Source organism: Ceratina calcarata, unplaced genomic scaffold (assembly GCF_001652005.2).
Source record: "Ceratina calcarata isolate Rehan_Ccalc_2016 unplaced genomic scaffold, ASM165200v1 scaffold26.2, whole genome shotgun sequence".
NCBI classification, from domain to species: Eukaryota; Metazoa; Arthropoda; class Insecta; order Hymenoptera; family Apidae; genus Ceratina; species Ceratina calcarata.
In genome coordinates, this window is record NW_017148112.1 from 71617 (window position 1) to 92216 (window position 20600).

Genomic DNA, 20600 nt, shown 5'->3' on the forward strand with positions numbered 1-20600 from the left:
TTTACAAAATACATAATATATACAAAATGTCCATTATGCGACATCAGAATGATACACTCTTCTAATATAATCATACGTACATTAATCGTAGATTTATTACTATTCTATATTAATACTTGTGTGCATGATGTAAATTAATTGTCCAAAAGCAATGTCAATTCTTCCACACCATGCATAAGCACACAAAATCCACGAAGCAAACATGTTTACAAATAAAAAAGCAACGCATTAGCAGTTTTTAATAAGCGCACCCATTCAATGATATAATCAAAACAAACAGAGGTAGCAATTCGGCTTGAACGCGATGAAAATTAATACAAAAACCAGGTTGAAGACAGAAAGCGCCGTACAACTGAAAACGCAGCACATAGTATCGATAGAAATCGCGATCAGCTTGAAGACAAATTTAAAGCTGTCCACGTAAAAGTGTGTGCAATTGAAACGTGTATCACAACGATGGTTACCCTTAACAATATGTTGCACTCGTAAAACTGCTTGAAAGAGCGTAAAAAGACTGAGGAATCCGACTAACCTGTAAAGTTGCCCATGGGCGTCTTATTATTATTAATCAGCATAGATTGATTATTGTCACTGTCACTACAGTCCATCATGTTTGCGAACAATTTCCTCGGCTGCAGCGTGGGTGAACATCCCAGATCTTCCCCGGATGAGTCTAAAATATCATCAACATCGCAGCCGGAGCTGTTCGTCCGACAGCTGATGTTCAGCTCCTCGTCCTGAATGTCGCATGCGTCGAAATGCAGCTTTTGCGCGACCTCCATATCTTCAAACCGTCGGCATAAGTCTCCTCTCATGCAACTGTCACTCATGCACAGTTTACGCTAAACGGCAACAAATATTAATTGGTGAACTTCGCCGGCTGAAGTCTAAACACGTTGATCAACGTTGATTCAAACAATCGGGCTTACCACGCTACGTTCGTTATGGCGGGTGGCACCGAGTCTCCTCGGGAAATCAACTTCGACGAATCACAGGCCTCTTTAAAAGCAAAATGCTGTTCAGTTCGAAATAACGTGTCCTCGTATTGGCCACGATCACACACAATGATAGCGTCATCTGCACACATTTTCGAGGAGGGTGAGACCATTTCTCGAGGAGAATTCTAAAAACTTTCTGTCACACTTTGTTAAGTATGCTTACTCCGAAAGTTTAGTAAGGACGCTTAAAATAGGCGACGATTAACGAATACTGAGGCAACTTTCACCTCTGCCTCGGTAATCTCATTCACCGTTCGGGAATTCTATCATATGACCGTACGGCAAAGATCACATGTTCTAAATTTATTAAATATCGTACTGGAGCATACATAAAATAAAGTTGATAAATGGGTCCCAAACATGTGACGAGATAACAAAATATAAATGTTTATGGAACTACGAATGTTTACATAAAACATCGTACAAAGTTTCGATTTCGTTAGAATACTATTAAACAAACATGAGCATTTGTTATAAACGCGATCGTGTTTCACTTCCTCTTTGAAATCGTTTCGGGAGAGATCTAGACAAACCAATACGTAATCCGATTTCCCCAACAAAGAAGAAAGCGAAAAGTTAAGAAGCTTGAAAATTAATTATTAGTAAACGAAAGTTAGCATGCTGCGTGAACGTATTACCTAGATGCAACCAGTAAATATTTTTTCTGCATCGTATGTTAAAATGAAAACTTCGAAAACTCACGTAAAAAAAGGAAAATCTTTCGCGTCCTTTATCCAACTCAGACAAAGAGCTGTTTTCTTGAAAGAAGTCCAGCCAGCGGTGAAAGAATTTTTATCGAGCAGCTGCAACCTGTAGCGTTTGTATGCACATGCACGCGTTCCGACACATGTGTTGGTGTGACTGTATCGCTGGTAGTAGGGGTTACATAGTAGTTCGATGCGTGATATGATGGGAATTTAGTGCCTACGACGAGTATTTTCTAAAACGAGGTGGGGATGCAAGGCTCCACGTAAAGAAGGAACAGAGTAAAACACAGTGGAGATAGTTGTCTTTTTGTCAAACGTGATCATTTCCGAAAGGTTCGAGGTTCGGAGAAAACGAGAATGACAGCCGTGCAAATCGAGGTCACGGAAGAAGCGGGCGATATGCAAATTCCGGCGCAGAAACAAAAATCTGTCACATCTGGGTAATCATTGAGTACAGGATATCAAACAATTGTTAATTAAAGCATAGAAAGAATGTCACGTTGACACTGACATCCTGTTGATAGTCTTCGACAGATTTGATTGTAAACATATCATCCAATACATAGATGAATTCTGAATCCATACGTATTTGTTATCTAGGCTAGAATTTCTGCAAATACCACAGCTTCCACTTAACAATATAGGATATCCACAAGCTCAGGAATGGATCGAACACAGAAAGGCCAACGTCAGGCCCTGGTCTTTATTTCTTAATACAAGTAACATAAGGCCTCCACCTAGCTTACCAAGACTGACTAAAAGGATCATGAAAAATATTGAATATTTCCAAAGCAATTACCTATTCGTGTTCATTGGATTAGTTATCTACTGCTTGTAAGATTTCCTAATAAATTTATTTCTTCTTACAATATAATACTCAGTTAAAGATAATCGTCTAACATTTAGGGTCACTTCGCCCCTGCTGTTGCTCACCGTTGGCGTATCTTTAGGAATTTGCTATAAAGTTTCTCAGCTAAATGCCAGACAAGAGCTCATGATATTTAATCACAAACTGACATTGGCTCAAGTTTACAGTTTAGTCGGCATCTGTTCCTTACCAATCTTTTATTTAGTTGGTGCTGGTGCAGCTCTTTTCTGGGTTCTCGGTAAGCGACATTAAGGATGTATTGGCTATACAGTCAATCCCAAAAGTTTATGTACCTTAAATAAACGCATTTCCTATTAATTGGATATTTCTTTCTATACTTTTTAGCACGTAGCTATTTATTATTAGCATTATTCTTCCGACGTCTGATTTCTTTTTAAAAAATGCGTTTCTAAAGTGCATAAACTTTTGGGATTAGCCAAACTTTTGGGTATAGCCAATACATCCTTAATATCTATCTATCATCTAGTACTAATACTAGATTTCAACACAATTCTTTGTTTCAGGTGCATCTTGTTTTTTGATAACTTTACACGCAGCATTCTACAATATTGATTCTGTATTATGTCCAGGGGAAGACGAACTTAATTCCTTAGTCATGCAGGAAATATGATTTGTATTATAGTGAATGTATATGATAAGAAACTTTATACGATGTATGAACAATGTTATGTATTTATATAAATTCACGCCTAGAACAATTAACAGTTGTAAGATAAAATTTCTTATATAATATATATGTTATTGACCTGCAGGAATTTATATGATCAAACCGAAGAACATTTTTATAAAATAGATTGTAATAAATCTACACGGCTATCATAAAACGATTAAAGTATCTAACAAGTATGTCGTGTGTTCATTTATATCGGCCGCGTGACCGCCTAGCACGCATTATTGTGTTCATTACACTGCCTACATTGTGTGCATGCGTATAATAAATATGACCAATATGACTCACAAAAGCATGTTACATCTTTATCTCTCATCTTTATTTGTGTTCGTTTTATATTTATCTAATTTAATGCGATGAAACGAATTTACGTACGTACGGTTGTAGAACGCGATCTTTGCAAAAGAAACATTAATTGAATGAATAAATTCGAGAATACAATATATATAATACACAGAGTGTCAGAGATAAAAGGACACGTACGATGGAATTACATATCAGTTTAGTTATGTGTTAATTTCCGCACAACATCCGGAATTAAGCATTCTCGATGAAGACATCATAAAAAATCGTGTAAGAACATTTTTATATTTAACCTGTCCGTCATTGCCTTCCACACAAAAAAAGTAATCAAAGCCAATGATTAGCTTCGAGCGAAAATTAACGATAAGATGTTTTTGCTGTATCATTTTATTTCGTTGGAATTTGTTTGCCGCGGCGATTGTTATTTATAGTCTAGAACCGAAGTAGTGTATGCCACTTTGTATAAATTTTTCCCATTTACTGTGCTTTTAATAATTGTGCAAGCAACGTTTTGATTTACATACTTATCTGCGTCCGCATTTATTTTTTATACTGTCCTTGTTTCGTCGTAGTATCGTTTTTATTTTAAATAAATTTTTGTTCATTTGGCTTGCATGTAGTACACGTTCTTTGATTGGAATAAGTAGGGTTTGAGTACTGATTGGTACAATTAAAAATGGAAGAGGATGATGAAGTTTCTGTACCATGGAGACAAAAATCTAGAACTAATAGCTCAGCGACGAGCCTGTACCGGTCTATACAAAGTGGTTTAAATATAGGATCCGCACAAACATTATATCAGAGTGTGCCCAATATTTTACTGAATGATGCTGGAAGCATGAACAGCTTAAACAGCGTACACAGTGGAATGTCCATGAAAGATGTTCGACAATCACGTAGCGAAGATCTGTCGAGTCTTAACAATGATACCAATGAAACGTATCTCGACGGTAGCTGTACAGATTTGAGGAACAGTAGAAGCGGCTCCAGATCGGTAAGCATTTATGAACTATTATAAAAGTTATACTGGAATCGTGATTGAATGTTTTCCTCTAAAAAGGTTTCAAAAGGTGGAACTGCGTTCAGTTTGTACTTTCGAGATGAAATTCGTACAATTGATTTTGTACTCGTTTGGGACGAATACAATACAGAAGCACAGACGTTCCGCTGCAGCGAATTCAGACGTGTAAGTATACTTACAAAACTGACCGATATTCACTCTTCTACGTATATCCTATCATCTTTAGGTATTTGAGAAGAATTTGGAGAAAGAAGGTTTGAATTTGGAATACGAACCATCAGAACCGAATGGTTTGCATTTCATAAAGATACACGCGCCCCGAGAAGTGCTAAGACGCTATGCGGAAATATTGAAACTTCGATTACCAATGAAAGAATTACCAGGCATCAAGATTTCTGACAATCGTAGCAATACATTGATTGAAGAAGTGAACACTCTATTCAAAAGAATTATGAACAAATATTACGTGGATCAAACGATATTTCCGATATTGAAACACAATTTCACGGCCGTTTATAGCCGCGATAAGGAATACTTATTCGATTTGGACTCGCCGAACTTCTTTACTGCTGCGACACGTGCCAGAATTGTACAATTTATTCTTGATAGAACGAGATTCTCCGAAAGTAAAGCTGACGATTTTGCATTCGGAATAGATAGATTGATATCAGAAAAAGCGTACGTGGCCGCGTATCCGCTTCACGATGTAAGTTATATATCTTTTCCCAAAGTGCGTTCAGTTCATGTGGGAATGTGTTAAATGTCCTTTCCCTTTAATTTTTTAGGGAGATTTAAAAGCACCGGAGTCCATGAGGTATATTCTTTATAAGGAATGGGCAAGTTTAAGCAAATGTCTTCACTATCAACCGTTAGATTACATCAAGGAGTATTTCGGAGTAAAGATCGGGCTCTATTTTGCTTGGCTCGGATTCTATACGCACATGTTGATACCCGCTAGCATCGTCGGCCTTCTGTGCTTCATATACAGTTGCGCGACTTTATATTCCAATGAGCCAAGCGAAGATATCTGTAATCGTAACGGTACCATAAAAATGTGTCCCTTGTGCGATCACTTCTGCGGATATTGGGACTTGAAACAAACCTGTTTACACGCAAGGATCACATATCTATTCGATAATCCATCTACCGTGTTCTTCTCTATATTTATGTCCTTATGGGGTATGTATCATTCACGAATGCTGTGAAGATTTAAGAGATATGTGTTTAACATTCGATTTTGATTTCAGCTACTTTGTTCTTGGAATTGTGGAAACGCTACTCGGCAGAGATAACTCACAAATGGGACTTGACTGGTTTAGATGCTCAAGAGGAACACCCTCGACCCCAGTACTTAGCGCGTTTGGCGCACATAAAAAAGAAATCGCTCAATATTATCACGAACACGGAAGAGCCGAAAGTTCCATTTTGGAAGATGAGAGTACCCGCGACGATTCTCAGTTTCTCTGTAGTCTTGCTTCTGGTATTAATTGATATTTAGATGTAGAAATTCTTCCTGCAAGAAGCTATCTCCTTATCTGTAATTGGTTTCGTAGATAGCAATAGCGATGGCTGCAGTGCTAGGTGTAGTTTTATATAGAATGTCTGTCTTAACCGCCCTGAGTGTTTATGGACATCCTATGATAACAAGCTATGCAATACTGTTCACAACAGCCACTGCAGCTAGTATTAATCTCTGCTGTATTATAATATTCAATTGGGTTTACGTTTGGCTAGCCGAATACCTGACGGAGGTACTTCAGTAATAACATGACTTTTTTAATATTCTCTTTTCTCTCTTCCCTGTAACGCATTTTTGTTTTTGCAGGTTGAACTCCTTCGAACTCAAACTGAATTTGATGATAGCTTAACATTAAAGATATACCTGCTCGAATTTGTTAACTACTACGCTTCCATATTTTACATAGCATTTTTTAAAGGGAAATTCGTTGGTTACCCAGGCAATTACAAACGTTTCTTCGAATATCGGCAAGAGGAATGCGGACCAGGCGGTTGCCTCATGGAATTGTGCATACAGCTGAGCATAATTATGATTGGCAAACAAGCGATGAACACGATACTAGAAATGTTGTTTCCTCTGTTTTACAAATGGTTAAACACATTGAAAGTTCACGTCGGGATGACTAAGGATCAAGACGGGCACAAGAAAGTCAATACGCGGAAGTACCTCCAGTGGATCAAAGATTATAAACTAGTCGAATGGGGCCCAAGAAGTTTGTTCCCCGAATACTTAGAAATGGGTAATTATTTTTCAAAAGACGGATCACGTTTGTGTTTGCTGCCCCCTAAATTGTGCCATTTGGCAAACAAATGATTGGTATCAAATTTCAAAGCAATTGGTCAACGGGAAGCCGTGCCGCATTTTCGTTAGAGTTTTCCAATCTGCATGATTTCGCGTCATTTTCTGCTATTTTATAAATGTTACTGATATGCTAGATCCTGACAACTTTTAATATTGTTACAGTGCTGCAATATGGATTTGTTACTATATTTGTCGCTGCATTTCCATTAGCGCCATTTTTCGCGCTGTTGAATAACGTTTTCGAAATGCGATTAGATGCGAAAAAATTATTAAAAATGTATAGGAGGCCAGTAGGACAACGTGTGATAGATATAGGAATATGGTACCGTATCCTCGATTCCATCTCCAAGTTTTCCGTTATAACCAATGTAAGTAATTAGAAAAAATTCCTATCCGTTTTCAGTGAACTTATAATCAAATTTTCTTCAGGCATTCATCATAGCTTTTACTTCGAATTTTATACCAAGATTAGTGTATCGACTAGCCGTGTCCGACAATTATTCCTTAGAAGGATTTTTAGATCACTCTCTTTCCAAGTTTAATACAAGTGATCTGAAGAATGGTACCGAACCATTCATCGTGCCACCCGATGAACGAGTTGACATATGTAAATACCCAGATTACAGGGAACCACCTGATTCGCCAAATAAATATCAGTACTCAATTATGTTTTGGCATGTGCTCGCAGCAAGACTGGCTTTCATCGTCGTATTCGAGGTATCGACATATTTCCGCCTTATTAAATTCCAACAAAACAATAGTTGATTAAAAAATTCGTAATTACTTCAGAACGTCGTCGCCCTCGTGATGATACTCGTGCATTGGTGCATCCCGGACATGAATCCGAAGCTACGAGATAAAATTCGTCGCGAAGCGTACATCACTAATGAAATTATTATTCAACGAGAAGCGCTTCGAGCTTTCGAAAGATCCACCGACGACGAGATGCATCGACACATTGTAACGTTGAATGAAAACGCGAATCGGTGGAATAGAGTGATGAGGAGCAGTTTATCTAATACCGATTTCGATTTAGAAGTTCATGGGAGCCCTGTGTCACCAAACACGCATTCACGCGTAGGTTCCGCAGCAGTATGATCCTGGATGAAAATTCAATGTTTGGAGTTATCACTGTGATTAACGTTTGATCGTGTGATCTTAACGTTTACGTCTGCCTATTTACTTGACATTAATTGCAAGATCTATAACCTAATATTAATAGCGAGATGAAAGCACGAGAGACATGTATGTATGTACAGTAGTCACTCTTCATGACTAATATTATTTAAACAGGGCGGAAAGGAGGAATCTCATTATAAATAATACTTATCTTGTAAAGTATGTGGACATATGTTTCTCGCATAACTTATATCAAACTTATGTTAAAGATCTGAGCATAAATTTCGTATTTCTTATCTTTTACGATGATATTTACGACGATATCTGATATTGCAATTAATTTATTCAATTAATACATCTATTGTTATTGTATTATATACTTTAGAGTCTAATGTTATCAAGTCTTCCTCTTTTTAAAGTTCCTTTAATAATTGTAATATGTCTATTATTCAACTCGACTTACAGAATTTGCGGACTAATTAATCGTAATTATATTTTTAATTCGGCCATGTCTTACCACAGTACAGTCCAAATCTACCTCCAGAATGGATGCAAAACACTATTCTCTACTTTTTATAAGAAACACATTTTTAAACACTTGTTCAGCTGCCATATACATATATAAAATACAAATACAACGCGAACACGTATGTATGTAATATTTTTATGGAACTGATGATACATTATCCTTTATACATATATTTATATGCAATTGTTATGGAGTATACAATTTATGGAAATAAAGTTTTGAAATAAACTTTGAATAACTGCGGATGGGTCACAATTATTACAGAGGGCGATATCGTACGACCGGTGTTGTTAGGAAATGCCGCACTCCTCATACTCAGTCATTCCGAACATTTGATTTAAAAAAATTTTCATTATCTTTTTTTGTCAAGCGTTAAAAAACAAAGCCTGGGCTAAATTCAGCGGAATATTTTAATGTGACTGCTTAAAAGAAAATACGAAAATTATTCTTGTAAAACGAAATGGGAACTGTTCACGCAAAGGTAAGCACTTATTATTAGAAGATCAGAGTATAACCTCCTAAAATTACCACTGTTCATTTGCATCATGAGATAATTTCTAATAATAATTCCGCTATTATTTAGAATTCACCGGTTTTATTATATATTCTATTTAGTTCGCGCATCGCTACTCTTATTTCACGAGTTGTCATCGTGCATTTATTACATTCTTGCAATTTTGCGTACAGTTAAATCATTTTCACGTATACGTTTCACGTGTTTGTTGTTACAGGAATCGAATATGTTTAGAAATATTAATGAGACTTCGAACGAAACTAATGAAAGACAAAATTTAAAAAAGGATGATCCTGTAAGTATATCATTTTTTTTTTTAAGTTATATAGAAATTTACAGTAAAACTGATTGTCGTTTCCAGTCTTCATATAAAAAGACAAATTTTTTTGAGAAAACAAAAGAAAAGCCCATTGATCTTCATTCAGTAAGGGTACGTGCTCTTAATATGTACATAAGGAAAGAAAGCTTCATTTATCAAATTCTATTTAACTCCTTTATGAACTAGGCAAGAGTTGATAAGATACACGTAGATGGGCTTATAAGGACAAAGGATGACATAGTGAAAGCTCAAGTAACGGAGCTTTTTAAAGCACAAGACTTTTACGATGTTATATTGCGTGCCTACAAAGTTAGAGAAAAGCTGCAAGGTTTAGGATGTTTTGGGAATGTTGGAATTTTCATTGATACCAGCCAAGGTCCTCATGCCACCCCAGAAGGCGTTGAAGTGGGTCTATATAATTACACACTAATACAACAAAAATAAGTAATTTCTCAGATTTAATTCTGCTCAGTTCGTTCATAAGCTACCTGTTTAAATAAATGTATGATACTTTTATGAGAAAGCCTCAAGCAACGATTTATTTTCCAGGTGACTTTTACCGTGCGCGAGATGAGGCGGCTAACCGGTGGAATTAGTACTATGGTTGGAAACAATGAAGGTTCAGTGATAGTTCAAGCGAGAGCACCTAATTTATTTGGAAGAGGAGAACGGCTTCAGATGGAATATTCTTATGGTTCAAAAAGTTCGACTAACATAAGTGTATCTGCTGTCAAACCATTTGTAGATAATTGGCTACATACAGTGTACGGATGATTGTGCTACTTCGATCATCTCAATTACTTATTGCAATTTAATACAGGATTTATTCCTTGCAGATTAACTGCCAGCGTGTTTAACACGTCGAATAGATTTCCATGGTCTGGTTTTAATCAATGCGACAAAGGTTTCTTATTAGACTTCGCGCTGAATCCGGACGGGACGGGTATATTGAAGCACAATTTACAATACGAAGCGACGTACAGGGATATAATCTGCGCGAAGCAAGCATCATTTCTCGTTCGGGAACAATGTGGTCCAAATTTGAAGTCCGCGTTGCGACACATATGTTCGATAGATAAAAGAGACTCGTTAATATTCCCCACCATGGGAAGCCTGATACAGTTCTCGACGGAAGTGGCCGGTCTCGGCGGAGATATGGGGTTCGTGAAAAACGAGCTGACGATGCAAACCAATTGGACTCCGCACGAATGCCTTGCAAGTATCTCTCGATTCGAAATCGAATCACACTTTTAAATGATTCATCTACAATTTGTCTGATTATAGAAATTTCGTTAGACCTTCCAGCTGGGTTTCCAATCTGGATTACTTCGCGGGATTACTAACGACATGAAAATAAATATCGCTGATCGATTCTTCTTGGGCGGGCCACTGAATCTCAGAGGGTTCGATATGAGAGGCTGCGGGCCTCACCACGAGGGCACTTCTTTGGGCGGCGATGCGTATTGGGCGGTCGCGCTTCATTTGTACACACCACTGCCATTCAGACCAGGTCGTAATGGGTTCGGTGATCTGTTCAAGCTACATGGCTTTATCAACGGCGGAAACGTAACGAATTTTAGCTTTAAATTTGGTACGATATCCTTCGTTTATTAATAGTGAATTCGGCAGATGCACACTGACTCGATGCTGGTGCAGCTTCAATGCACCAGTACGACCAATTCTAATTTTGTTCGGTGAATGCGGTACAAAAGTTATATACTAATAAGGTAAATGTCCTAATTTTTATTCACTGGCTTATTCTCCTATAATTTCAAGATAACATCTAAAATTGTAGAAAAATACACTAGTGAATAGAAGTTATGTGAGTAGAAATTACAATATAGCCGAGTACAACAATTGCACTGCACTGGGAGAGAGAACATCAATCGAACGCTTGGCACCGGGAAAGTTCGCATTCAGTGCTCACTAGCGCGAGTCGACGAATTCACAAGTAGCTTTAATAGGATAATTTAATATATATTTTTTATTCTTTCCAGCGAATGACTACAAGGAAAACATGAAAATTTTTACGGAGAACGTTCGTTGCGCGGTTGGCGGAGGTATCGCGATGAAACTCGGGAACATAGCTAGAGTCGAATTAAACTTAATTATGCCGTTGTTATTCCTCCAGAGAGACGTACTACAACAGTTCCAGTTCGGTATCGGGTTGCAGTACTTATAAATAATTCCTGTTTTTTTTTTGGGGTAGTAAATTATGTACCTTGTATTATTTTTATGTGCGCATTTAATGTAAAATAAATTACGATTATAAATTTGTTATTCTTACGAACGTACAGTTTAATGCCGTTGAACATACATAATTAACGAGGGTAAGAAAGGTTTTCAATAAATGATGCCATAGATTTAATCTCGGACTATTACAAGCTTTCAAATTAGTTAATTTAGTTGGAAGTTTGCGTCAGATTTCGCGAGAAAAAAATTACCTCGGGAATGTAAAGCGTTTCGTCAGAGCATGAATCAATTCATTAACTATATGTATATGTTGCATGTCTAACATGAAAATAATATTGCTTATCTGCGCTAATAATTATTCAAACGGAACTACTTTTCATTAATTAATAATACTGAACGAATAATAAATACTGTAGTCCAGCAGTATTCATTGTTTCGTAATACGATGTAGATTTTTCGAAATATTATAAACTCACTTCGTGAAATAATTCTTCGTGCATCATGACTATTGTTATTAATGATACTTTCTAATGATATTTACTACTAATGATATTTTCAAAAGATAATTCTAATAGAATCACGCAAACTAACTCATGTTTCTGATAAATATTTAAATAACTTTGCTTTCAACCCCACTCCGTTCTGACTTCTTTTCTCCGAAGCGTGGCAGCACTGACCTGACGGCGACTACGGCGAGCCATGCCATGAGCCATGAGGCACAATTACGTTGAAAATGGCTGCTTAAATGTATCGTTAAAATGTATGCTGATATAACGTGTTATTTTACAATGGAATCCTTTGGAGTTATTGAGGAATCAAAGCGTGTTATTGTGCCTGAAGTGACAACCATTGCCGGGAAACCATTGAGAAAATACAAGAAGTCTGACAAAGCGAAGAATCCTTTGTCATATTGCGTACAAAGTATCCTACGTGATCAGGGCTGTCACGGCTGTGGTGGCTATCTCTGTTGTACGTATATTAGAATAAAAGAAAATGAGCATCATAGTATCACTTAGAATTGTCGTATTATCGCGGTCGATATCAAATAAGAACGATGCCGTCATGATTTTTAAATTTAAATGCAGCTTTCAGCTTGGATACATAATTATTTAGTAATCTCGATCGTCAATTATCGTCTGGAATGTCCGCGATAAATCTGAGACATGTTCGCGTCTAAACTGTAAACATCATATTGATTCATAGAGATATTCTTGGAAATTATTTCACGATTGCTTGAATATTTAACAAAGGAATTATGAAATTGACATACAAGTCAAGATGCAAATGTGCGTTAATTATAATATTTCGAATTCGATTTTACAGCTGAAAGAAGATTTATGAGATCGAAGAGAGATTTCTGCAGAGTACCAGCCTGTTGAATAAAAGTAAGAAATTAAATGCAATTTTGATGATCTGTTAAATTTATATATGTTTTCTAACTTAATACTTATTATTTTTCAGTATATTCACTTCCTTGTTAGTCATGCGTCCCACCCAGAGTTTATTCGGAGAAACAACAATGGAGAAAATGTGTTCCTTGGATGGGACATTGAGTAGAAAGGGAACCATGCCGGGCCCAAAGAAAGAAAGCATGTTTCACGGCGTTTTCAATGCTTTGAACGTAGTTTGGGAACAGTTCACGAAAGTTCCTTCATTCATAGCTAGGATTAATCATCCATTGTCCGTAACGATCGTAAACAATGACGGTCACATTCCACAAGACATTTTAACAAATTTGACAACTAAATTAGAGCCATTGGGCAATGAGAATATGTTCATTCACATTAAAGAATCATTAAACATCGTCGAGAGCATTCATAACAATATGTTTAATGAGAAACAACCTTGCTTAAGTAGAAATCTTAATAAGGGTATGAAAAGTGGCTTAAATCTTAGCTCTGAGTATATTAATAACTATGAAGCTGCAGAAGGATCTGATGATAAAATGGAATCTATAGAGAAAAATATTATTAAGTCCGACCATATTTATTTATTACCAAATGAAAATGTGCTTAAAACATATGAAGAAGAATCTTTTGAACTCGTCTGTCCTGAGCTAAGAGTAGAGGAGAATCCAAGCATAGAATCTACTGAGGAATATTGTAATAGTAAAAGCACTTGTAACGAACTATTTCCTAATAGCAGTGCAGATAATAAAACTTTGCAAACCGTTTCGACATCCGATTCAAATATGCAGACAATTGAACAAGCTTCAGTCTCAAATATGATCACAAATATGATACAAAAAGTTTTCGGCGGTGATCGAACTTGCAGGACAGATTCTATGGAATCGGACACAATATCGAAACGATCAAACGGCTCGCCGAAGCAGCGAAGAAGACTGAACGCCGTGGCAAAGGGCAGAGGTCGAGGGCGAGGGAAGTCGCAACTTAGACGTTCCGGAGTTAGTCAAACGAGGCACAGAAAGGAACGTACCAAACACGACATAGCCGCTGACATAGAAACGGAACTGAGATGCTGGCAAGACTTCGATATTTACGACACAATGGAAACCACAGAATCGGAGGATTGCTTTAATTTCAACGAGAACGCGGCGGATACTTTGCAATATGTTGTAGAAGAGTCTGTCAGCTCTGTAGCATACATTTTCTCATTAGACGATGTGAAACCGAAAATTCAGAAGTCGAAGACGCGTAAAAACTGCGAGCAGGCAACAAAGTATTCCGGAAATATGGAAAGTATACCCGAATGCACCGAACGAACGAATTACTGCGACTTCGATTTCATCGAGAACAAAAATAATTTATGTAAGAATGCGTTTCGATCGCGTCTGATGTCGGAGAGTTCTATCGATTCAGAAGACAGTTATTGCATAGTATTCGAGACTGGCTCTGAAGTAACTTACGACAGTGATCTTGAGGACAGCGTGGAGAGCGATACAGAGTCGAGCGATGATGAGGAAACTTGTAAAGACCGAGGATGCGTATCTCCGGTTGCAAAAGTAAGGAACAATTTAACGATCAAACCTGCTTATCACGATTTCGTGGTAGTAAGAAATGAGATTTATTATTCTAGGTGAAGTTTGACTTGAATCCTGTGGTTCACGTAATGGTACAGTGGGATTATGCTTATCGTGCGGCTCGTAAGGGTCCATGGGAGGAGATGGCTAGAGACAGAGAGCGTTTCCGAGGCCGCATAAATTGTATAGAACGTGTTCTTAATCCGATATTAACTTCCCAGCACAGAAATCATATTTGGCAAGAACGATTCGCGGCGAACGAGTAAAATTCATATTCACCGTTCCTTTAAGGTAAACGAATCACACGAAATAGGAGAAGAAATGATGCATGATCATAAGAGAAAACGTGTATAATAATACTTCCAGAATGACAAAATAGGCTGTGAATTAATAGTGTACTATGTTGCATTAAAATACAATTTGTACATTAGTGGCGCAAATAAATTATTTGCTTATTTCATTACAATAATATGATCGGTATAAATTATACGCTCGTTTCCACTCAAAATCTAAACACTACACGTCGTTTCCTAGTCTTTTATCTCTCGTAGTGTTCTTTTGAATTAAATTAGGTGATCCGTTCTTTAAGATGTATTATCAACAAAATATTTAAAGATAGAAATTTTATATTGCCTAATTTTATTCGTACAGAGTAGCACTGTAAATATGGAAAGAAGACTTTCCCTTTTCCATAAACGTTTGGAAGAACTATAGGTAACTAACATCAGGTAACTCATATATAAATACATATATATATTTTTTCAGTTAAATTAAAACGTACCTGTCTAAGTTACAAAAATAATTGTTTAATAGATTTGTATACTAGTCATTGAACAATCATAGTTACACTAAGAAAGATTTATCGGTGGTTACTAATTATTCAGGTTTCTCCTTTTTAATGTGCGTCATGTCTTCTTCTGTGTGATCGTTCTACATGAATCATAAGTATCGGAGGCAAGTGGTTAAATCATAGAGACATAAGAATTTCTTCTGTCTCTACAGATTAAACGGTAGCAAATATAAATAAGTAGACAATTTGTATAACGAACTAATGTATAAATATAGTGTTCAGTTTTCTAGCGACGTACGAATAAAATAGTCCGCAATAACACTATTTTCAACAAGTCTATGTATATAAACTGTGTATAAACAATGTCTACCTATTTTTATTGCACAACGACACAACATATATTTACTAGTACATACACATTACAGAAATTATGGTTTCTCATCAAAGCCGCGAACACTTTTATACGAGAATATTTCGGATCTTCTGATAGATAATCTTAGACTGAAATAGTGTCTAGCATTTGGGAGAAATAATTTTAGATAGTAGTGTTTGAGATTTCTTATCACAAAATTTCTAATTAACACACGACTGTTGCTGTATTCTATTCTAGTTATTATAATTCTCGAAAAATATAAGTATATCAGTTCGATTATGTATCGCGTTGAAAGATAAGTTTTAATTGTTGTACATACGTACGGATAACGAATCAAACGTCGCGTATTGATAGGATTAAAGATTTTAATTGCAACTGTAATTAACGTATATATGATAAATAGAAATAGTTTTAGTTGATAAATATTTCATTTACGTTTCAGTATATTCAATAATTTTCTTTTACATTATCAGCTCGCATATAGTTTAATAATTTATAAATTTCGTTATGCACAAAAACGAACCATGAGGTGTAAATTAGGGGAGAGGCTTCTACCTGCCTAGCTTGCCATGTGATTTGCAATTAATTTTCGTGTATGTGCACAAGCGATGGTTTATGTGACGCAGTAAAATAATTAGTGTGTAATCTGCTTCGCTTTCCATTTATTTAACAGTTTTCGCTGTTAATAGCTTAATAATTATTTTCATTAGTGAAACAGTTAAGAGTAAAAGCCGTAGCCGCACGTGTCTACAGAATTTTTAATTTAAGGAAAGCTAGGATAATATTTTCGCTCTAGAATCTAACGCGACATGTATGTAAACAGAGTGTATAAATATATGTATATATTCGATTGAATAAACGCATTTGATGAGAGTCATAACGTAAAGAAATTTACAACATCCGTTTAGTAAAAGTTACTTTCACTAGAAACACGATGTTATTCCATCGACAGAAGCAAGTAGTCCAGGAAAAATAGATCTGAAATCGACACTTTTAACCGAGTGGCCGAATTTTTTACGTATGCTATGTCTAAACCTTAGGAACAAACGTGCAAAGCTAAAAAGTTTTTGCACCGGGGGATCGTTCAGAAAACCACCCCTCGGGGATGTTTTTTGCGCATAAGTCGAAAACGGTTATAGATATCGAAAAAAGTTTCCAATAAAAGTTGTAGAGTATGAAATTGTACATAAGGATGACTTATTACATTCTCCCCTTTGATGAAATTTAACCCTATTAGAGCGGTTCAAAGCTAGAAGTGTTGATCTCAGACTTATTTTTCTTGGACTAAAGTACCCTCGGTCCCAATTAACATATATAAGCCTCTATTGAATTTGATTAAATTGAAAATCAGGTCTCGCGCATTTCAGTCGAACATGTATTAATTTTCGTATCAAGAATGACTCGAGAAGTTTCTCGTCGTCTAACAATGAGTGTAATAACAATTTGAATCATGCCAAGGGCGCGTTACATGATCGCGTGTCAGTTCATTTGCGAATTACCGGTCCTCTTCCTTAATTATTGTCCACCGAGAACAACATTCTTTCAACACCGTTTTGGTTCTAACGAGCGATCACGATGGTTCATTAAACTCTCGAATCCGAGTGAAAAGAATAATCTGTATCTTCGTATTACATAATTTAATTGATACGGTCGTGACGGAAGGAAAAAATAGAACGGTTCACGACATTGAAGCACGGAAAAACACTCGTGGGAACGTCTAGTCGTTAGTTGTGTTCCATGTAGAAAATGATCATTTGCATGCAGTTTTCTTTGCGTTCGAATCGAAGGTTGGAGCGTGTCGAACTTCCAAGATAATTACCTTCCTGGAAGGAAACCGTTTGATGACTCACAGTTACATTGGAAATTTTGATTCTTCGCTACGCTTTCGATTCACGACGTAACGAGTTGAAGAATATAATAATGAATTGTATGAAAAAAGAACGACAGGACTGTTATTCATTTCACGATCCAGGTAGGTACGCCTTAACAAAAAGTATACGATTCGCAATTAACGCGTTCACTCCTGTTCGCTTCGAACAGCGTGTTAATGATTCACGACGGGCGGTGACGGCAAATGCGCAACGAATTGCAACGGTATATTCATCATTGTCTAGGAAACGCGTCGAACAGCTGCAGTGAAAATAATGCCGAGGAGAAGGTGAGCCGGAAGAGGATGGGCGCGATTTTAACTGGACGGCTGCCGCAGCGGGGACGGCTTCACGATTTCGACTTGCGACACCGTCCCTTCCTGACGCGTTCCGCGTTGTTGACACGACGAAGTCGTCACCGGCCCTTTTCTTTCATCCGAAGAACGCGGACGGTTCCACCGATTTCGGCGAATTAGCATGATCACGTTTAATCGTCAGTACTGCCGCATTTACCGTTGCTAATACTGGCTAATGATACTAATGAAATTCGTGTCTAGAATTCGTTGACAAGACTTATTGCTTGGTTGCACTTGACCCTGGCAATTGTTTCAACCTCAGAAATTCAAACTGATTGTAATACATACATTTAGATAGTCAAAAGGATACTAGTCGATGCTTCGTAGATCGTACATAGCTGTTCAAACCTTAATCAACTTGAATATGAAAATCGATGAATCATTAAACGAATCTCATTATTTGCGTCTACGGTTTGAAAGAAAACAAATATCGTGGCGGCCTTTCGACGCTTATTCCAATCTGCTTTCACCTTTCCACGACGAGAACATGTATGAGGCATAGGTAGAATTCCGAGCGGAAGAAATTTTAGAAGGACAGACAATCTACAGCGGTTGTCCCAGTTTTCTAACGATAAGATCACAGTCTTTTGTAACAAGACCCGACAATCGTGCAAATTGCCACTCATCCTCGACAGAACGATTCCAAGTAATTAAAGACAAATTAATTTTCGTATTCAAGTATACACCTATAGAATATTATCATCAGAATTCAATTACAAAACAACAGACGATAAATCTGGAGCGAGGACTCCTTTTTGTCTATTGAGAATATTCGTTGTAACGAGGGAACTAGATCGATGCCCATATTCCACAATGCAACAATATCCGGTTAGGGTATTCTTAAAAAAAATTACATCATCCGCGTATCCGGCACGAAAGCGTGTTCATTTTGTTCGCAACGTAATTTGGGTCACCGTTATTATTTCGCAATCATTTTTCATAGTAAGGATCGGTCATTTAAAACAATATTATTTCATATTCACTTTATCCTTAACGTCCCTACACGATTTCTGCAATATTCAAATTAGCGTTTCGAAACTGTTCAGAGTCGCAAAGCAGGTCGTGTTGTTTACCACGTGATTCAATCTCGCGGAAGCAAGACGACGGGCGTGATCGGTGTCTACTTAATAAATCCCGATCGACAATGATCTCCTTTAATATTCCACTCGAGCCTTTTCTGAACCTTTTTTTATACGTCTTCCCTCGACATTACTAAATCTCGTGAATAACCGGTCGCAGCGAGTTGAACCTGACATTCCGGATTCACAATTCAATATACCGTCGGTCATGAAATTCATGTAAATTCATGACCGAGATATTCGATTAAAATTAGGCAAGACCGCGAGACGGATTTCAAAAGACGTAAATTGAATTCAATTGTGAACGTGTCAAAAATTATACCGGAAGAAGTTGGATCGGTGAGGTGAAAATCCACATAAATCGTTAGTTCCAGGAAGAGGAGACGAATATCGTACGTCGACTTACTTAGATGCGAGATCTAGGCACGACACGTTCGCGAGACAGGATCTAACGTTTGAAATACCACGAACTTGCTCCGAGACCGGTGATTCAGAAGGTTACAGTCTCTTCGGAAGAACGATGGCAATGGGCAACTTTCCCTTTCTTCTTTACTTTCCTCGAGCGATCTTACCTCGATCTTTGCGATTTCATCTCCTTAATTAAAACGTGAACCGAGCATCAACGTGTTCACTCGACGATGACCGAGTTTACACACGTTGTCCAATTTTTCTAAGTTAGATCACAACTTTTGCATTACGCAAGCATTATTAAATATCGTTTCCTACTCGTTGCCTCGAATCGTCCGGAAGACTCTTCGTACCGTCTGTTATTAACGTTTTCTCGCGCGACAGTGTTCCGTTAATTGGCACCGGCTGTAAGACGTTTAAAACAGCGAAAGTTAACGAGCACTAGCCATCAGAGATCTCCCGTTAAATAATACGAAACACGCGTGCATTCTAATACCCTGGCAATTACTGTTTATGATCTTACGCTTTTACTTTGCAAGACAGGAGGCATGTGGCAAGCAACGATTTTATGGAACATTCAGGAGAGCACGAACGCATCGACGAAAGTGCATTAAGAACGAAAGAACAGGATGGCTCGGTATCCGCGTCGTCTTACCGATTCGTATTCAATATCGTTGATCACAAATCCAACATCTGACGATGTACCATTCCCATAAGACCTCTTTCTCCCAATAATAACAGCGATCACTTTCTCGGTGAAAGATTAATTAAGTCAAGGCTGCTTTCATCATCGATCACGTCGATCGAAAGGCAATGACATATGTATTACAAAACCGTGGTACAAAAATGAAAAAAAAAAAGAGAACGACGTAGAATAAACTGGTAACCCAGTTTGTGTTTGTATCTGTTGCGAATGGAACGCATCGGTAGTGAATTTGATTCGGTTTACGGGCCTACATAGCGTGCGTGAGTGTCTCTTACATTATTGTACCGATCGTAAGTGTACTTATATGCATCGGAGCTCGGAGGGAACGAGAAGCTGATGCGAGAGCATAGGGGGACGATTCTTTGGTGACTGGTGGTTGAAAAGGTGAGAGACCATAAACGTTTTGGTGGGGACTAGAGGACCCCGCCCCGAGTGCAGCTATAAAACGCCGGGACGAG

At 37.4% G+C, this 20600-nt stretch overlaps 5 protein-coding genes across 7 annotated transcripts in view; 4 read left to right on the forward strand and 1 right to left on the reverse strand.

The window, feature by feature from the left end:
* The window catches only part of LOC108623311 (wee1-like protein kinase 2), a 5296-nt gene extending 3515 nt beyond the window's left edge, over nucleotides 1-1781 (reverse strand). Inside the window, exons 1-3 of the mRNA XM_018021735.2 lie at nucleotides 1701-1781; nucleotides 930-1077; nucleotides 533-842 (exon numbers count right to left, since the gene is read on the reverse strand). Of these exons, the coding sequence (XP_017877224.1) occupies nucleotides 533-830 (298 nt within the window). The 5' untranslated portion in view covers nucleotides 831-842; nucleotides 930-1077; nucleotides 1701-1781. The remainder of the gene's footprint in view (nucleotides 1-532; nucleotides 843-929; nucleotides 1078-1700) is intronic.
* A 107-nt stretch (nucleotides 1782-1888) lies between these two features.
* Nucleotides 1889-3440, forward strand: LOC108623306 (prenylated Rab acceptor protein 1). Its single transcript, XM_018021725.2, has 4 exons — nucleotides 1889-2145; nucleotides 2306-2539; nucleotides 2612-2811; nucleotides 3098-3440. The coding sequence occupies exons 1-4, from the start codon at nucleotides 2063-2065 to the stop codon at nucleotides 3202-3204; spliced, it is 624 nt and encodes a 207-aa protein (XP_017877214.1). The 5' UTR covers nucleotides 1889-2062; the 3' UTR covers nucleotides 3205-3440.
* A 92-nt stretch (nucleotides 3441-3532) lies between these two features.
* Nucleotides 3533-8673, forward strand: LOC108623305 (anoctamin 1). Of its 3 annotated transcripts, none has more exons than XM_026812130.1 (11): nucleotides 3533-3837; nucleotides 4188-4561; nucleotides 4628-4753; nucleotides 4815-5294; nucleotides 5374-5767; nucleotides 5836-6068; nucleotides 6142-6339; nucleotides 6414-6846; nucleotides 7071-7276; nucleotides 7338-7625; nucleotides 7698-8673. In XM_026812130.1, exons 2-11 carry the CDS (start codon nucleotides 4244-4246, stop codon nucleotides 8004-8006), a joined length of 2985 nt encoding a protein of 994 aa, XP_026667931.1. In that variant the 5' UTR covers nucleotides 3533-3837; nucleotides 4188-4243; the 3' UTR covers nucleotides 8007-8673. The 3 variants fall into 3 exon arrangements, with proteins under 3 accessions (XP_026667931.1, XP_026667932.1, XP_017877213.1); XM_026812131.1 differs by having other exon boundaries at nucleotides 4215-4561; XM_018021724.2 differs by having other exon boundaries at nucleotides 4347-4561.
* Nucleotides 8674-8813: 140 nt separating this feature from the next.
* On the forward strand, nucleotides 8814-11757 carry LOC108623288 (sorting and assembly machinery component 50 homolog). Its single transcript, XM_018021691.2, has 8 exons — nucleotides 8814-9037; nucleotides 9288-9365; nucleotides 9432-9500; nucleotides 9576-9794; nucleotides 9939-10153; nucleotides 10226-10604; nucleotides 10686-10980; nucleotides 11387-11757. Exons 1-8 carry the CDS (start codon nucleotides 9017-9019, stop codon nucleotides 11569-11571), a joined length of 1461 nt encoding a protein of 486 aa, XP_017877180.1. The 5' UTR covers nucleotides 8814-9016; the 3' UTR covers nucleotides 11572-11757.
* Nucleotides 11758-12189: 432 nt separating this feature from the next.
* Nucleotides 12190-16619, forward strand: PPP1R15 (Protein phosphatase 1 regulatory subunit 15). Its single transcript, XM_018021720.2, has 4 exons — nucleotides 12190-12551; nucleotides 12906-12967; nucleotides 13044-14544; nucleotides 14619-16619. Exons 3-4 carry the CDS (start codon nucleotides 13066-13068, stop codon nucleotides 14826-14828), a joined length of 1689 nt encoding a protein of 562 aa, XP_017877209.1. The 5' UTR covers nucleotides 12190-12551; nucleotides 12906-12967; nucleotides 13044-13065; the 3' UTR covers nucleotides 14829-16619.
* Nucleotides 16620-20600: the final 3981 nt, after the last annotated feature.

Excerpts from the sequence above, each read along its gene's own strand:
- LOC108623305 (XM_026812130.1), top strand. The coding sequence starts at position 4,244 with ATGGAAGAGGATGATGAAGTTTCTGTACCATGGAGACAAAAATCTAGA. Across the intron at positions 4,562-4,627 it reads GTAGAAGCGGCTCCAGATCG|GTTTCAAAAGGTGGAACTGC; the intron begins GTAAGCATTTAT and ends TCCTCTAAAAAG. Across the intron at positions 4,754-4,814 it reads GCTGCAGCGAATTCAGACGT|GTATTTGAGAAGAATTTGGA; the intron begins GTAAGTATACTT and ends TATCATCTTTAG.
- PPP1R15 (XM_018021720.2), top strand. The coding sequence starts at position 13,066 with ATGCGTCCCACCCAGAGTTTATTCGGAGAAACAACAATGGAGAAAATG. Across the intron at positions 14,545-14,618 it reads GCGTATCTCCGGTTGCAAAA|GTGAAGTTTGACTTGAATCC; the intron begins GTAAGGAACAAT and ends TTATTATTCTAG.
- LOC108623306 (XM_018021725.2), top strand. The coding sequence starts at position 2,063 with ATGACAGCCGTGCAAATCGAGGTCACGGAAGAAGCGGGCGATATGCAA. Across the intron at positions 2,146-2,305 it reads CAAAAATCTGTCACATCTGG|GCTAGAATTTCTGCAAATAC; the intron begins GTAATCATTGAG and ends TTTGTTATCTAG. Across the intron at positions 2,540-2,611 it reads GGATTAGTTATCTACTGCTT|GGTCACTTCGCCCCTGCTGT; the intron begins GTAAGATTTCCT and ends TCTAACATTTAG.
- LOC108623288 (XM_018021691.2), top strand. The coding sequence starts at position 9,017 with ATGGGAACTGTTCACGCAAAG. Across the intron at positions 9,366-9,431 it reads ATTTAAAAAAGGATGATCCT|TCTTCATATAAAAAGACAAA; the intron begins GTAAGTATATCA and ends TGTCGTTTCCAG. Across the intron at positions 10,154-10,225 it reads GATAATTGGCTACATACAGT|ATTAACTGCCAGCGTGTTTA; the intron begins GTACGGATGATT and ends TATTCCTTGCAG.